General features: G+C 40.4%; 6 protein-coding genes across 6 annotated transcripts; 3 read left to right on the top strand and 3 right to left on the bottom strand.

The window, feature by feature from the left end:
* Nucleotides 1-276: 276 nt before the first annotated feature.
* Nucleotides 277-2,961, bottom strand: EAF01_001833 (uncharacterized protein). Its single transcript, XM_038910083.1, has 2 exons — nucleotides 2,820-2,961; nucleotides 277-2,761 (listed from the first exon to the last, which is right to left on the bottom strand). The coding sequence occupies exons 1-2, from the start codon at nucleotides 2,884-2,886 to the stop codon at nucleotides 1,509-1,511; spliced, it is 1,320 nt and encodes a 439-aa protein (XP_038774895.1). The 5' UTR covers nucleotides 2,887-2,961; the 3' UTR covers nucleotides 277-1,508.
* A 207-nt stretch (nucleotides 2,962-3,168) lies between these two features.
* Nucleotides 3,169-5,509, top strand: EAF01_001834 (uncharacterized protein; the record flags this gene model as incomplete). Its single annotated transcript, XM_038910084.1, has 2 exons — nucleotides 3,169-3,831; nucleotides 3,884-5,509. The coding sequence occupies 2 exons, from the start codon at nucleotides 3,169-3,171 to the stop codon at nucleotides 5,507-5,509; spliced, it is 2,289 nt and encodes a 762-aa protein (XP_038774896.1).
* A 3,361-nt stretch (nucleotides 5,510-8,870) lies between these two features.
* Nucleotides 8,871-9,563, top strand: EAF01_001835 (uncharacterized protein; the record flags this gene model as incomplete). Its single annotated transcript, XM_038910085.1, has 1 exon — nucleotides 8,871-9,563. One exon carries the CDS (start codon nucleotides 8,871-8,873, stop codon nucleotides 9,561-9,563), a length of 693 nt encoding a protein of 230 aa, XP_038774897.1.
* A 1,759-nt stretch (nucleotides 9,564-11,322) lies between these two features.
* Nucleotides 11,323-12,415, top strand: EAF01_001836 (uncharacterized protein; the record flags this gene model as incomplete). Its single annotated transcript, XM_038910086.1, has 2 exons — nucleotides 11,323-11,618; nucleotides 11,671-12,415. 2 exons carry the CDS (start codon nucleotides 11,323-11,325, stop codon nucleotides 12,413-12,415), a joined length of 1,041 nt encoding a protein of 346 aa, XP_038774898.1.
* Nucleotides 12,416-12,575: 160 nt separating this feature from the next.
* Nucleotides 12,576-14,258, bottom strand: EAF01_001837 (uncharacterized protein; the record flags this gene model as incomplete). The annotated part of the gene is made up of 1 exon (XM_038910087.1): nucleotides 12,576-14,258. The coding sequence occupies one exon, from the start codon at nucleotides 14,256-14,258 to the stop codon at nucleotides 12,576-12,578; it is 1,683 nt and encodes a 560-aa protein (XP_038774899.1).
* Nucleotides 14,259-15,098: 840 nt separating this feature from the next.
* On the bottom strand, nucleotides 15,099-16,228 carry EAF01_001838 (uncharacterized protein; the record flags this gene model as incomplete). The annotated part of the gene is made up of 4 exons (XM_038910088.1): nucleotides 15,099-15,236; nucleotides 15,287-15,780; nucleotides 15,834-15,946; nucleotides 16,056-16,228. 4 exons carry the CDS (start codon nucleotides 16,226-16,228, stop codon nucleotides 15,099-15,101), a joined length of 918 nt encoding a protein of 305 aa, XP_038774900.1.
* Between the last annotated feature and the right edge of the window lie 531 nt (nucleotides 16,229-16,759).

A 16,759-nucleotide genomic window follows, 5' to 3' on the forward strand; every position in this document is an offset into this window, starting at 1 on the left:
TATGCGGATAGATGGATAGATATGTGGATGAGAGAGACGATAAATGTGGATTCGGCAGTGAAAACTTGTGCGAGCGGTGGGAATGAAGATCCGTTACAATACAACTAACTTACTTATCAGGGGCCAAGCGAGATCAGATTGGATCCACCCCTTCAGTTCATTCTCTAGTCCAGTGAGAGAGATAAAAAAATGTTGAAAATTATAGTTATACGATATGTACGCTCGTTAATTTATTGTATCGAATCAGATTGTTATTGTTAAGTTAAATTGGGGGTGGTATAGGTATAGATAAATTTCATTGTGGGGTTTTGACTCAATACAGATATATATCATTATAAGATATTGCCATAAGTTATCAAGATTTTCAATATATGATTGATTCCCTTGGAGGCCTGGAGAGATTTGGTGTACCGCTTTTTTTTTGGCTACATGGAGCCAACTTCCACCTCGTGCCAGACCCAAGCCGAGCCTCATGAACATCCTTATGCCCCATTCTGTAATTAAGCATTTGTCTGTATTGAACGTAAACAGAATTTCCGATTATGTTTCTGCATTTCCGAAAACCGAGGTGCGAGATTGTTCTGGAGTGTGGAAATATATTAAATACAGAACACATGATGTCGAGGGAATGAGGATTAAGAGGGGGGTGGTTGTTGATCGATGGGTAGATCTAACAGATCTACCGCCGCCCATAGTTTCGGAACTTCCAAGGCTGTTTTCAATATGTTCATCGCATCCTTTGCCTACCTAACAACTAATGTCTGGAAGAGATTGCATGGAGCATGGAGAAATGATGAGTATCAGATCAATCCGAGCAAGTATAGACTAATGTGAAGTATGCAGAGCAATGTCTATCAACCATGAAGACTCCCGAGGTTATTAGAAGAAATCGTGTTCTATACCCGAGGAATTGGATACAAACGTGGCACTCTTATGTAGCACAATGGCATAGAAAGCCAAGCCATTCTTTGGTGTTTTTTCCATACGCCATTGCATCCTCTGAAAGTCTTTGATCATAAACCTCCCAACGAAGGTATCTGGGTAGGCCGTCAAGGCATAAGGTGATCCTGTTCGATTAAACCATCAACCGACGCATTGTCGGTCGGGCTGGCATTGTGATGAACGGTTCATCATCCAACTATGAACCTATCCTTTGTCAGTCGGCCTCCAATCTTGAGTACCGCAACAGTTCACAACAGTTCACAACATTTTTGTGGTTTTGTTGTGCATTTGAGCCGAAGGGTGGAATAAAGTTCTGGGATATCAATTCTCTGGCAGCCATGCTCATGAAAGATTAGCAATTCATAGCTGAATTTCTGAACAGGCTCACAAAATTCCCTTGCGCCTTGCTTGCATATTCCAAATCCAAGAAAACAGTACTGTAGTTCGGCGGTCAACTTTGATTTGAGCCAGCAAATATCAAATTTCGAAAGCGAATGGCAAAATGTTAGTATACGAATGGGTGGCTTTACGCAGTTATCTGCAAAGATTACTAGACAACTTGATGCTCATGCAATAACAATGCTGTCTACAGCCATCTTAGCCATTTTGAGGATCTCCAAGCACCCCCTTGTTCTCTCCCCATAGCATTGCTTGACCGTCAAATCTGCAATCTTCAAATCTGGGAATTGGCCATGCTCTAGCGATCGCACGCCCGCAGCAACTTGTGCATCTAATATATTGTGACGAGCGTTCTGTCTTTGCTCCATCTCGGAAACGAGATCTTTCAATCCTTTGTATTTGAATCCAGGTTGGTCATGGCCATAGACGTCAGCACGCAACAAAGCTCTTACGGTAGTTCGCCACTCTGCTGGTTGCATTTCTCTATCTGCCATGGATGATTCGTTACCTATGCATGCTACTGCCTCGTTTATTGGTCTTTGGTGCTCGCATAATCCGCCATATTCAAGATACCTAAAGATTTTGGTCTGCCCTTTAGCAATTGCCTCTGCAGTCGCTTCATCAACCATTTTTAGTAAACGGCCGTATCCATTCGCAATGATAGGTAGTATAGTTCCGATGAGCATTGTATTTTGAAAGGCCTCAATAGAGGGTATGGGCGAAATTAGCGCTATCGCACCACACGAGGGGCACCAAATGGCTTTCGATGCCACAATACTAGCGCCACGAACTACCTTTAAAGCTTCATCGATGTCACTTGGGAACTGCTGCAATGCTGATAGTGACAAATACATCGATGATAGGCAGCTGCACTTATCGCCTGATATTGGAAAAGGACCATCACTACCACTAGGCGAAGAGGAGGAAGGATTTGACCCCGTTGATAATTCAGCTTCTTGGTTGGCTTCAGGTTGAGCTTCACCCAGTTTTTCCATATTCATATTACTAAAGTCGATGGGAACAGAGTCTAGCATATCACCGTTTCCAAAATGCCACATATTCCGGCCATCATCTACATTTGAGGCCCAGAGAGGGGTTGGGGTGTCCAGAGGGAGAGTTTGTGGAAATTGCTGGGCAGGATCAAATCCATTGAAACTCGAATTAGTGTAATACGGTTCAGCAAAGTCGTTATCATCGAGATTGTAAAGTTCATCGCCAAAAAAGGGGAGTAATGTGCCATCATCAAGAAGAGGTTGTAGGTTGTTTTGTGTATTGGGTGGTTCATCTCTAATAGTTTCGATAAATTGACGCTTTCTTGGTCTTCCCATTTGTTTCTGTTGAGAGTAATGACATGATATGTTTTCTCGCACACATCTTTCACAACCGTTAGGGTCCTTTGAGCATGCAAGTTTTCTGATTCCTATATCCAATGAGTAGTTGTACAGAGGATGAATGCTTTCGAGTTCAAGGTAACTCACTGCACTCATCACAAGCCCGATGTTTTGCCGCAGTATTCTTTTGTTTACCTGTTGAATCCATCACCATGAGAATCACCTTGCTGGTGAATGGAATTGTTAATTAAGATAAATGAGGAAGCAAATTGATCTCAATTCAATGCAAGACGGTGAACAGTTGTTTCTGACTGTATTTTATATATGGAACAGGGTTCGAGAGGCTCAAAAGAGGCTACAGACCATGCTCCAGAGCAACAAAAGACGCTAAGATAACAACCTCTGATAAGCCCTTCGACCAATTTTTTCCAGGAAAAAATCTAATGAAGCTTTCGGATTTCAAACAGTGCCCAAATTATTGCAAAATATTGTAACAATGGCACCCCCAACAACCCAACGAAAGCGCAAAGCTGTTACCCGAGATGAACCTGAGATATCCGATGTCGAATCTGAAGCAGAATTTGGTGATGGAATTCTGGAAGGAATCTTGTCGCAAAGTGAAGATGAATCCGACGACAGCGCAGCAGAGGACAGTGAAGACGAAGAAGATTTGGATGAGGAAGAACTCGAGGCATTGAATAGTGATGAGGTACCCTCAGAGAATGGCGAGGGAGAAGAATCCGCGACAAGAACTTCCCTCAGCAAAATCAATGCCAACGAAGACGATGACAAGCCCAACTACACTGTGGTGAAGGATGCTAATGGAGGAGAACGTTATGTTTATGAGGAGATAGACCCAGTCTACGACTCGGATGATTCAGATGCCCAAGAGCCAACTAATACTATTGGAAACATCCCATTGTCTTTCTATGATTCTTATCCTCACATTGGTTATGACATCAATGGAAAGAAAATTATGCGACCTGCAAAGGGTGAAGCACTTGATGCATTGCTAGATAGTATCGATATTCCAAAGGGATGGACAGGTCTTACAGATCCTTCTACAGGCAAGCCTCTCAACTTGACTCAAGAGGAATTGGAGGTTCTGCGCAGGATACAAACAAATGAAGCTCCGGAAGATGGTTACGACCCATATCCTGTAAGCACTTCTTTTTATATCTATGTTGTATTTTCGAACTAACTTGGAATAGGATTATGTTCCATATTTCAGCGGCGTCGAGGAGATTATGCCTCTGAGCTCGGCTCCTGAACCTAAACGACGTTTCTTGCCATCCAAGCATGAAGCAAAGCGAATCATGAAGATTGTTCGGGCAATTCGAGAAGGTAGAATCTTACCATATAAACCACCACAAGAGCGCGAGGAAGAGGAAGAAGAACACCACTACGATATATGGCAGAACGAGGAGGCGCAACCAGATCATATCATGAAGATCCCAGCTCCAAAGCCACCCCCACCAGGATACGATCTAAGTTACAACCCACCTCCTGAGTATCTCCCATCTAAAGCAGAAAGAAAAGAATGGGAAGCTACAGATCCTGAGGATAGAGAAAAGGAGTATCTACCAACAGCATATGATTCTTTACGAAAAGTACCGGGATATGATAAGTTTATCAATGAGAGGTTCGAACGTTCGCTTGATCTCTATTTGGCACCGCGAGTTCGCAAGAATAGGCTCAATATCGACCCTGCTTCCTTACTTCCAAAGTTACCAAAGCCAGAGGAACTTAAGCCTTTCCCAACTATCACGCAGACGCTATTCCGTGGCCATGGTGGTAGGGTACGAAGTTTGGCCATTGATCCATCTGGAACGTGGCTGGCTACCGGCGGTGATGATGGTACTGTTCGTGTTTGGGAACTTTTGACCGGAAAACAACTCTGGAGTGCGCAGATAGGAGATGAGGAGGCAGTTAATGCTGTTAAGTGGCGCCCAGCGAAGGACGCTATCATACTTTCTGCCGCAGCTGGAGAGGATATATTCCTTATGGTACCAACCATAATTGATCCGGTTTCTGAGAGCAATAGCCGAGAATTATTAGATGCTGGATTTGGTTACGCAACAAATGCCACACAAGCACTTACGGCTAACGGACAGAAGAAAGAGCCTGTCGCTACCTGGACTCGTCCTACCTCACGTCTACAAGATGAAGGTGTACTAATCAAGATCACTGTAAGATCCACAGTCAAGGTTATCAATTGGCACCGAAGAGGTGACTTCTTTTCCACTGTATCTCCTACAGCCCAAAAGTCCGCCGTTGCAATCCACACTCTCTCGAAACATCTCACACAAATTCCATTCAGACGTCTTCCCGGTATCGCCCAGACTGCTCAATTCCATCCCTCTCGACCCATTTTCTTCGTTGCCACTCAACGCACAATCCGCAGTTACGACTTACAAAAACAAGAATTGGTCAAGATTATTCAACCTGGTGCTCGCTGGATCTCTTCTTTCGATATCCATCCTGGAGGTGACAATCTCATTGTTGGTTCTTATGATCGTCGTCTCTTATGGCATGATCTCGACCTTTCTACCCGCCCATACAAGACTATGCGTTTCCACAATAAAGCTATTCGAGCTGTCAAATACCATAAAGGTGGTCTTCCATTATTTGCAGATGCTAGTGACGACGGAAGCTTGCAAATCTTCCACGGAAAGGTTGTAAGTGATGCGATGGAGAACGCTACTATCGTACCAGTGAAGGTTTTGAAAGGACACAAGGTCAAGAGCGCTTTAGGTGTCATGGATCTGGACTGGCATCCAAAGGAGCCTTGGCTTGTTAGTGCTGGTGCGGATGGTACATGTAGATTGTGGACTTAATAATGCAGTGTTCAAAAATGGAGTACGAAGGTGTTTACAAGGTTGTCATAAGGTTCTATTAGATATCAATGGTAGAAAAGCATGAAGAATTTGATAATTTTTGCAATTGATTTTGGTTTGTTATTTTATTTCCTGGTCTCTATAAGTGTGTTTGAGTAAGAATGGGAATGGCAATCCGTCATGCCCAATATTTGATCCGCGACATTGTCGTCATGATGCGTATGCTTTACTCCATGTACTATCAGGCAGCTGCTTACTCGTCCTTGTAGGTTACCAGTTTATGCTTTCGTGCCTGCGAACTAGCACAACTTACAAGTTAGGGTACAGTGGAAGATACATACGTCACATAACATGCAAAACCATACTAGGAATACTCTGAGGCTCAAATACAAAAGGACCAGACATGAAAAGCGTCTTACATTCCAAACCACGCGGAGGGCGGCGTCTTCCGAGAATCCCCTGGGGTCGATTCCTTGGCTCTACAACCTCGCCCTAGTTTTGCAAAACACGACATATTGGAGACTCCGATATGAAGTTTTGTGCTTACTATTCCAGCTAGCACGACTTCCAGCCAACCAGACAAAAGTCGCTCCTTTCAGCCCTTGCTGTGCGACTCAAGGCTGCACTTGGCGAGCGGTTATCTTTGGTATCGGTATTGTGCAGATCAAGTGAAAGAGAGTAAGTTGAGATGATAAATCATGTGCTGAATCATCGAGGGCAGTATCGGATGTGAGACAAAGGGATCGAATTTGCGCGTCATTATAGCTAACAATTTTTAACCGAGAGAACATCTTCATGTCTTCGTGCTGTGTGTATATCCGGATGTAACATTCAGGGCAATTCCGAGATTCTCAGAAATCTAGCTATTTGACACAAACCAGTTGATGAGTTCCCGCACAATGGCAGTTTTGTTGTTTTGAAAATCGTGAATATTCATGAAAGAGGCAGAGACTCGGAGTGACCGCTCATGGCATGGAACGAAAGCATGTGATAACCTCGGTTAACCGATATCCCTACATCTTGCACAACCCTATATCTTGCACATCTTTATTTCTTTTCAAAATGATATATTAAATTCAATTAATAATTGATTAATTATTATATTTTATCATAACTTTTTATTAAGATATAATTATATTATTTTTATTCAAAATAAAAATTGAAATATTGAGAATATCTAAAAAGTGTAATATAATTTCAATATAAAAATATTGATATTAAAATATTATATATTAATTTATTTAATAATATAAATGAAAAGAATTATTCTTTTTTTGAATAATTCAAAATTTTGATTTATTCTTATATAGAAAATTAAAAAAAAGTAAGCTTTTATATCAAAAATTCCAAAATATTTTAAATTATTATAATAAAATTTATAAATTATCTTTTTTTAAATTAAAATCAACTATAAATTAAGTATTTTATAATATTTGAATAAAAAGCTAGTTTTATAATAATATTTATATATTAATTTAAATGAAAAAAATAAAAAAAGATATATTTTATGAGTTATATATACTTATAATTATTTATTAAAAAATACTTATAATTAAATATTATAATAATTTTATTACAATAGATTTTTTTTTTTTCAAATAATTTGTTTTTTAGTATAATTATTAAAATATATTATTATTTTTTATATCAATATCAAATATAAAATATTATAGGATTGAATTAAAAATGAATTTTGAATTTAGAATTCTTAAAAATTTTGAAAAAATTAAAGATAATTTTCTAAATAAAATTCTTTTAAAAATAAGTTTATTATATATTTCTTTTAAAAAAAAACTATATAATTTTAAAGTTTAAAAGAAATAAATAATATTTTCAAAATTGTCATTTTCTTATTCATTAATTTATAATAGATTTAATATTGATTTTTATATTATTTTTTATTTTTAAAATGATTTTATTATTTTTATATTACATTCTTTTATAATAATTAAAGATTAAACTTATTAAATTTAATTTGATTTATAATTTTTCTTTTTCTTTTTACAAAAAGAAAAGTAAATATATTTTAAAATAATTTTTAAATCTTTTTTAATTTTTTTAATTTAAATATACTTTTAAAATCTTATTTAAAACTTAATTCTTAATGTTTTTTTAAATGTTTAGACTTTTCTTTTAAAATATTAATATAAAAGAATTTGAAAAACTAATTTTTAGTTTAATAAATAAATTTTAATATAATTTTTTATTATATTTTTAATATTTTACAATAATATTATTTTAAATTGATCAATATTTTGTTTTATATTTTAAATCTTTTAAGAATTCAGTTTGCTTTATGATACTTTTAAAACTTTTATATATTAATTTTGAAATTATTATAATGATTTTTGAATTTATAATCGATTTTTAATTCAATAAATAAAAGTGTGCAAGATACAGGGTTGTGTAAGATGTAGGGATGTCGATTAAAAGATCTATGTTCAATTGAAAGTAATCCTGGGCAACATAACATACAGGCCACTACTTTCATGATTGCAAACTTGGATCTTCTTCCAGATAACGTGAAGTTTACCTCATGATTGGTGTTGCCCTGGCTGGAGAGATGAAAAGTCAAGTCATGTCACCCGAGGATAAGCGCAATCAACCGGTGATTACTTCAAAGCTTTACTCACTGTTCAGGAGAGCAGCAAATTCTAGCACTGTCGATAATACTATGCCAGACATCATTGATTAACAAAGTGAGGCGGACAGCACCGCCTCGATTGAATGGTTCAAACTCAATCTCGTATGCCACGGAATTCGATTCCCGCCCTTTATCGGCGGTTTGTTCTGCTCCTCCAATTCAGCCACATTCATGAATTTGCGCGCAGAGGGGCGTTGGTAGTGAAATTTACAACAAGTTGTAAATGTACCTTTTCGATAATGCACATACACATTCAATTCTATGTGCTCCGACGTTCGGATACCTTCATATGACCCCCCAAAGGTCTGGGCCAGCACAGAGTTGATACCTGAGCCGCCCTTTTAGCAAAATATGTATCCGAGCTTTGTAGTGTAAGAAGGGTCGAAGTAGGTTTATAAGTATCTGGTTTTCTCCTTGATTTCTCTCTCTTCATTCATTATCAACGAAGTTATCTAACTTTCAAGCCTTGTCTTGGTATTCACGCTTCAAATCAAGCATATAAATATTGTCACTTCAGCCTTCTCTTCTGGTAACATATAATTTCTCTTTATTTGTCCCATTAGTAGCATCCTACCTGACAAGCAAACCACCAATCCAATCGGCCTCCTTCGGTTAATACAATCATCATTTGTTTCTAACCTATTTCGTAAGTCATTTACCCAAGCCTTGTCAGACGCCTCATATCTAATATTCCGAAAGTTCTTTTAGCCTTTCAGCATGGCTCCTCCAGTTTATAACAATAACACCAAAGACATTTATCGAAATGATTCAGATGACTGGGCTGTCATCTGTGAATTCTGTCTTAAAGCCGTCTTGGCAACCAGACCTCCTTTTTACAATGAGGTCAATTGTAGTTGCTCGGAGCTTGGCACTCATTCTGCTGGCATTGTCTTGGTCACACAGCAGGATACCCAAATGTTGGAGCCAAAGATTACCGTCTATGAAGAACCTACTTATGTATATCAACGCCCTATCCCGGGATATGTTTCCTCATATAACCAGACTTCAACTCCGCATGAAGAACTTCTTGTTTGTGAGAGCAGCAACAACTTTCAAAACTTCAACATGAACTGGAGCAACGATGATCTCAGAAATGGTACCAAAAATGCAAAAGACCAGCCATACTCTGTCGAAGGCTACTCGTGGGCTCTCCGTTCCTGGCTGGAGAAAAACGAGTCCTCGTGTACTCTCGCATCCAAAACCTCTTCAATGAAGGCGAAGAAGGGAAGCAAGCGAGGTGGATCCAGTCTTCATAACTCTGGTAGTAGTTTGGAACTCGAACACAAGGGGTGGGGACCTAATCCTCTCACAGAGACTGGAGCTTGGACTAGTGAGCAGTATCAAGATACGATTGAGAGCACATTGGCCATGAGTGGCATGAACAATTCTTGGTCGCGTCAGTTGGTGTAGTGGTTTTTGTTTTGATTCGGTATAGGTATTCTAGGAATGTAATCTAAAGGACAGGTCATGTATTATGAAGCGTGTTGGTTTGACAATTTATGTTTCTTGGTGTAAGGGGTTAGCATGAGGGTAAATTGACTTGGCAACAAACTTTCGTTATGGGCCTGCGAGATTTGGGTACTAGAAGGCGCTAATGGGAGTTATTAAATCTAATCGTTCACCATTTCTAAAGATCAAAATATTTTGCAACTCTTGTATGTTGAGCATTGCCAGCTTACAGGGTTGAGCGGAGACGCGGTCGTTCCTTCCTCGTTTCTCCAGTTCCCTTCCCATCTTGCCCGTCACTTCATCAAATTGAAAACCTCAAGTTCCCATTTCCCCTGCTTTCATTTTTTGTTTTGTTCCATTCAATAGTCATATTCCCAATAAATGCCGAAATATATGCAACTGATTTTTCTTTCGGTTTATCTCAGACTTCTCTTCTCGCTATCTTTTCCCATTAGCACTTATTCTTCTGTATTCTCATATCTTCGTAATTTACATTAACATATCCCCCTTCGTTCTCATCTGAACCTTCCGATACCACTTTGCGAGCCCAGAGTTAAGGGGTGGAGCTGGCTGACCAAAAGAAGCGAGGCCCTTATGCGTGAGAAAGAGGCCTCGGAAAACTTTCGAGTAAATGGTGAATCCATCTTGGTATTCTCTTTTTCGCATAACATATTCATTTGAAATTTTAACTATCATTGGATCATTCTCTACAAGTTCAAAATTTGGTTTGTAATCCATTGTTTGTTTGTTTTTTGCTCTTTCTCGTCTCCTGTTTCTATTTTGTCCACTATTTTCTGCATTACATTCTCTGTGAACTTATCTCTTTCCTCATATAGTACGATTATCTCTGCTTTTCTCCATGACGTCAAATTCGTCTAAACTCTTTCTTAGTTTTAACGGTATCTTGGCTCCCAATCAAGCGATTTTGTAGTCAATTATGTCTCTCGATTGAATATAAACTGAAGCTAATAGCTTGACCGAGGCTTTCATGTCAGAAACTTTGTCTTTTGGATTTAAAGCTCGGTCTGTAAGTAACAAGCAAGTGGAAATCACCTGTTCACTTCAACAATGTACTAGTTTGAAAAGAAAGCAAGATTAAAGATGAGCCTGGTAGACAATGTTCGTTAAGCAAAACATCAACTTCTCGTATATTGATCTTAGGTACCAGGGAAAATCGAACTGAGCTGAGCTGCCGTACATAAAGATCTCAAGGAAATGCCAGCCATTTTTGAAACTGATGAAAAGTGCAAGCCCAAAGTCCAAAGTCCATAAATTCAGCAACACAAACTCCCTTCTTTGTAATTCTGGTGTTCAGGTGCGGTACAGATACAATGATACCCCAACACGTCAGATTTTTGAACATCAAGTACAGCAGCTCAAATTAGAGTTCCTTGTTGATGTAGTCATTGGTTGCTGAATATATCTATATCACATAGAACCATTCAATTGAAACATACTACAGTGTTACAATATTATGATCATCGACCTCGTACCGGGCACCCCGTATCGAGCAGTAGAACGTGATCGAGCAATCTTTATATAAGATCGATGGCGATATCCCACAACTGAATTCTCTTTCCTGCTCTTTACCATTAATACATTCTCACCTTCTACTCATCTTGTCTCAGCAAGGCAGCTTCTTTAGATATCTCTCCCCGAACAACGAGTTCACCATACAACTCATCAAATCATCACTTCTTTCGCAATATCTAAAACTAAAATGCCTCCTTCAAGCTATTTCAAGCAATGGCCGGAATTCCCTTCCAATGTACCAATCGCCGATATGTCAAGAATCTCCTTCAAGAACTTGCAAAGCAATAATTCCAATGAATCTGCGAGATTGTTTGACGCATGCAGAGACCAAGGTCACTTTTTACTTGACTTGACAGATTCTGATAACGGAGAGACCCTGTCTAGTGAGGCAGGATCTATGATGGACGTTGGTAGAGAAACACTTGATCTCGATCGGAAGATTTTGGATACATTCATGTATAAGCCACCAAAGAGAATGGTTGGGTATGTAGTCTAGATATCTCTTCTTGAGAGAAAAGAACTAACAGATGGGTAGATATAAGCCATCTCGGACTCTTCAGACCCCTGACGGACGCATAGATTCTGTCGAGTTCTTCGCCATTTCCCAAGATGATGCCGTTGGAAACAAACAACCACTTACTAATCCGCAGCCAGTAGAGCAGGACCGCGACAACATCAAGAGATTCTTTCAACACGCTCACGCAGCACTCGACCTGATCCATTTTCATCTAGACATGAGTATGGGGCTAGCGCCAGGTACTCTTGAAGCTTTGAGCTCTATCAACAAAACCTCCGACTCAAGCATTAGAATGTTGTGCACTCGACCCAAATCTGTCAAAGAGGAGTTCGTCACCCTCAACAATCATACAGATATTGGCTCAATTACATTATTGTTCACAGTTTGTGGCGGCCTACAGGTCTTGGGAGCAGGAATAGAGAATATCGAAGCTAACTGGAGATATGTGAGACCGGAGCCCGGTTGCGTCATTGTTCTAATCGGAGATACAATGGTAGAATGGACTGCGGGAGCTGTGCGTGCTTCCATACACCGCGTCGTTACTGCGCCGGGAAAACAGGCTGCGGCAACGAGATTGGGTCTAGGATATTTCCTCAGACCTTCTCATACTACGAGAATGACCAGATTGATTAGCGACAATGGTAGTATCCCTATGCTTGCACCAGGAGAGGTTGGAGACGAGCGTGGTGTTACGGAATGGGCGCAGTGGAAAGCCAATGGAGATGTAGCGGCGGTGATTGCGGCGGCGGGCAAGGGAAAGTAGGCAGTGGGGTTAAGTGATGATATGAGTTAAGGAGAGACAATGAAACATCCTTGTTAGTTCGTAATCCAATTATACTAGGCAATCTACAAATATAAATGCAGGTTCATACAAAACTCTCATGCTCTGTTTCTCTTTTTCTTTGCGTCTTTTCCTCAATAGCTCATACTCTTAAGCTCTCCAACCTACCCACCACAAATTCCATCAATGCCCCCGCTTCAGCCCCATTCACATCTTCTCTAACCCCCAAACACCTCTCCACCACCTCTCTATACCCCCTCCCAACTTTGCTACCCAACCCCGGCACTAAATTCTGCACCACGATCTTATCCCTAAATTTCTCCGCTGAGTAGTGCGGTTTATGATATGTCTGTAATGTTTTCCACAAGCCAATCTCTAGTAATATTAACCCTAGAGAATAAATATCAAAGGATTTACAATACTCTTTGCGCGGACAAGAAGAGGAATGTAGAGACGAAGGATGGCGGTGGAGATCCGCTGCTGTAGGATTGCGAGATGCGATGGACATTTCCCCCATATGGTCTGGACGGGAGGCGTCAAAACCGAGAAGATATGGTGTGCTTATATCTGGTACGTTTTCTCGTTCCTTTGAGATACGAGGACTTTTTGTGTATGCACTGGGGAAAAAAAGAATATTGGAACTGCAGAGGTTTTTATGCAGCCAGTCTAAGGAGTGAAGGGACCAGAGAGCAACAGAAAGTGTGTGGGCGAGTTTAAAGCGGTCACCTAGATCAGGGGTGCGGAAATCGTTGCTGGTGATGAGAGAATTGAGGGTTGAGGAGGAGGGAGATGGGGAGCGGTAGATGAGTCCGTAGCGAGAAGATGTACTATCGTCTGTGTAGCCGAGAGAATCAATTGTATGGAGATCTGGATGACGATTAGAAGCGCTATGAATCATGCGTGCGAGGTCGTCTATTCGACGAAGATGATTTAATCGAGCATCGATATCTTCTTTTTCGTATTCTACCCATTCAACTATAATGTCTTGTGGCTCGGCTGATGATCGGTTTCTATACTGCCCATGCGTCCTTCCTATGTCTGAATTCTTGACCACTAACGCATGGCGTTGAATTTTCAAGGTATAGGTTGGTTTGAAATTCTTGGTTTCCTTCTCGTCTAGATTGATTCTCAATTGTTTGAGATTGGCCGAGACATTCAATGCCGGATAAACCCCACTACTCGCCGCCTCCAGATCTTTCAGCTTGTGTAAATCTCGATGTGCACCTTGTAATAGTTCATTCGTCCACGTCCTGTGGAGAGTTGCTAGTCTTGACGGTGGAAATAGCTGTTCCAGCCCATTATTATAATCTTTCAGATCCTGCAAAAGTACCGTGAACTTCTCCTTATCACTAATAACCCATTTGACTCTCTTCGACAATTCACTCCTCAAACTCAATTTCCCTATTCCAAAGCCTACTTTCTCTTTCTCCACCTCCCTGTCGTAACTTTCTCTTCTCTCAATCTCATCTCTCCCTCCGCTCTGTTCTACGACCCCATATTTCTCTCTCAACCTCTGAAAGTCCGTAATAGTCCTGTACAACTCACTCAGAATCTCCATCGCCAAACCTCTCAACCTCGCATTGCCAATCCCCTCTTCTCTTTTCAATTCCTCCTCAAATCTTCCCTCTAAAACTCCCCACTCCCTACCCCAAACCAGTAATCTCATCTCCTCAATCTTAATTTTGCAGATAAGTTTTTCCGAGTCTCGTGAGAGATCAGAAGCAGTTGTGAAGAGTGAGTAGGCTGTTATACAGCCGGAGAAGATTTGACCAAGAACTCCAACGGCTCCGACAATCGAGAGAGCTGTACCGAGGGCTTCTGCCATGGCGTTGGTCATACAGTGGGGGTATGAGATGAGAGAGGTAGTTTTGAGGGGCACGCGAAGTGTAGGTATAATGCAATGTTAATGCATAAGTATATATATATACAAGAGAACGCTACCGAATAAATAGACCTGTGTATAACCAATAGGCTAATACCTAATCTCGTGATAAATACACATCAACATGAATAATAAATGTGGATGGAAGATGTCGGTTATCATTAAGAAATACCTTATAACATAAATCTGACAGATCAGCTTGTGGTTAGTGAGGAGAAGAAAAACTTTGGTTGCAGGTGATGATAGTGGCTTACTAGGATTAGCAATGCAGGTCAGAGGTTGGTCTGCGGCTGTCTGCCACTCGTGATAGGTGGGATGAGCCATCTTGCATTTCATGAAGCCTCTTAAATCGTGCAAGAACTGACTTACTTACTTTCACTTGCATACGGAGAAATATTCTTACCTATGGCTTCTTTGTGATAAAGGGCAATCTCTTTAGGATGTGCTAATAATAATACTATGTTGTTTCGAGTCATGTTGATGGCCCGGCCTCGAAACAATAGTCTTTTCATTTTATTGAAACGTGCAGGAAACATATTTGGCTCATAAGTCATTCATATACTTTGTAGATTTGCCAGCTCTGAGATTTACAGTCAGAAGATGTTGACGCTATACTTAAAGTAAGCCGCCCATCCGCTGAGTCTTCCTTCGAAGGAAGAAACGATAACAATAATAGAAAACTTTCCCTCATCAAATTGAACTCCGCCCTAAATGCACGGCTCGCTGTTTGCTTTTTCCTGAACCTTCACTGCTCTGCTCTCGTTTCAACCTCACCACTCAAGTTTAGTAGACCTTCTTCTTCTCGTCGATGGAGTATTTCCCTGGTCCGCTATTGACGAGGAGGAGGAGACCGCCTACAATAGATAGAATTTGGAAGAAATCGTACTTTGCGAAGTCCTTGTGGGGGTGGTGTTCGTGAAGCTATGGTAAATTAGTCTAGTGCCCCGCGTAAGCAATAGAGCTTTACTTACAGTCCAAAAGTTGTTTACCAATACGTTGAAAACACTCAAGATAAGCACAAGCATGATAGCACTGAACTTTGCCTTGAAGCCCACGACAACCATAACACATGCAACGAGACCGAAAAGTGCCACAATCACTCTCCAAACACTCCAGGTACCACTGAAAACGAATCCGACGAAGAGGAAGATCAACAAGACACGGCCAGCAAGCTGGAAGTACATTTTGCGGTCCTTCTCATCGATCTCCGGAAGACCAGCAAAAGCCTTTGATTTGCGGACCCATGAATCGGACAAAACCATCAATAGACCACCCATGACCGAAAGATTTCGGAGGAAAAAGTTGAGGTCGAAGATGAGACCGTATCCAAGAGCTTGTACGACTACTACGCCAATCAATCCACCAACAGCGTAATCCGAGTATCTTCGTGTGATAACAAGTGTAGAGCATGAGACCATTGCGAGTACGTTGACGGTCAGGAAAAGATGTGTAAGACCGCTTGGGACTAGAAGATTGTTAATTATGCTGTGCCATGTTTTGAGCAGATAGGTAGCATACTGTGTCGGTAATCATGCAGATATAATAGTTGATCGCTCCACTGTGTAATGATTCTCAATGCATCCTCCAGGAATGTAACGACAATCAAGAATCGTCCGATGGCTGGCAAGTATCTGCAGAAAATAAGAGTTAGAAGATTGAAGAAATACGAGTAAATTCAAGCACAGAATTAGACCCCCCAAGCTGTCCTCTGCGGGGTCCTCTGAGGGAACATGGACATACGGCTTAACAGGATCACTTAATGTATCCAAGAAATCCTCAATCTTGCTTGTTTGTTCTCTGATCGCATCGAGAGTACCGAGTTCGTTCTGTTTATCCATTCCACCCATACTTGGTCCTCCTCCGAATGAGTTCTGCCCACCTAAACCATACCCTGCATTGCCGCGTATCGACATTGTCGCAATTTTGCTGAACTTGCACCAAATCAAAGAAAGTAAAAGGGGTCGAACCGAATTGTAGTCAATTAAGACCAAATATTGTCATGTACCTGCGAAAGGTGGACTGGTATTATTTCAAAGGGGTGGAGGTATGAAGAAGAGGAATGGATGAAGCTTTTGAAGTTTAAGGTCTTTCTAATAAGATTCTCGGTAGAATAACCTAAAGGACAGATTGAATAATGATCCGAGGAACCTAACGAACCTAACGAATTACCCCATTTAGTACTGCTGCTATATGCGGAATGCAATACAATTAATCTATTAATTATTTTGTCAGGTGAATAATAAAATTAACAAAGCTCTTTGTATTCGTATTGAGGTCAATAATCTTAATCACAATCGAAGTATTTATAACATCATCACATCATCATTTTTGGGTTTAAATCAAAATAAGAGAAAGATAAATATCAAAAGTTTAAGATTCTCCGTACTCATTCTTAAGGCTCCACTGTGGGATTTGCCCATCACACATGATATCTATAGCTGTGA

Source organism: Botrytis porri (assembly GCF_014898465.1).
Source record: "Botrytis porri strain MUCL 3234 chromosome Unknown BPOR_002, whole genome shotgun sequence".
In the NCBI taxonomy this organism is placed as follows: domain Eukaryota; kingdom Fungi; phylum Ascomycota; class Leotiomycetes; order Helotiales; family Sclerotiniaceae; genus Botrytis; species Botrytis porri.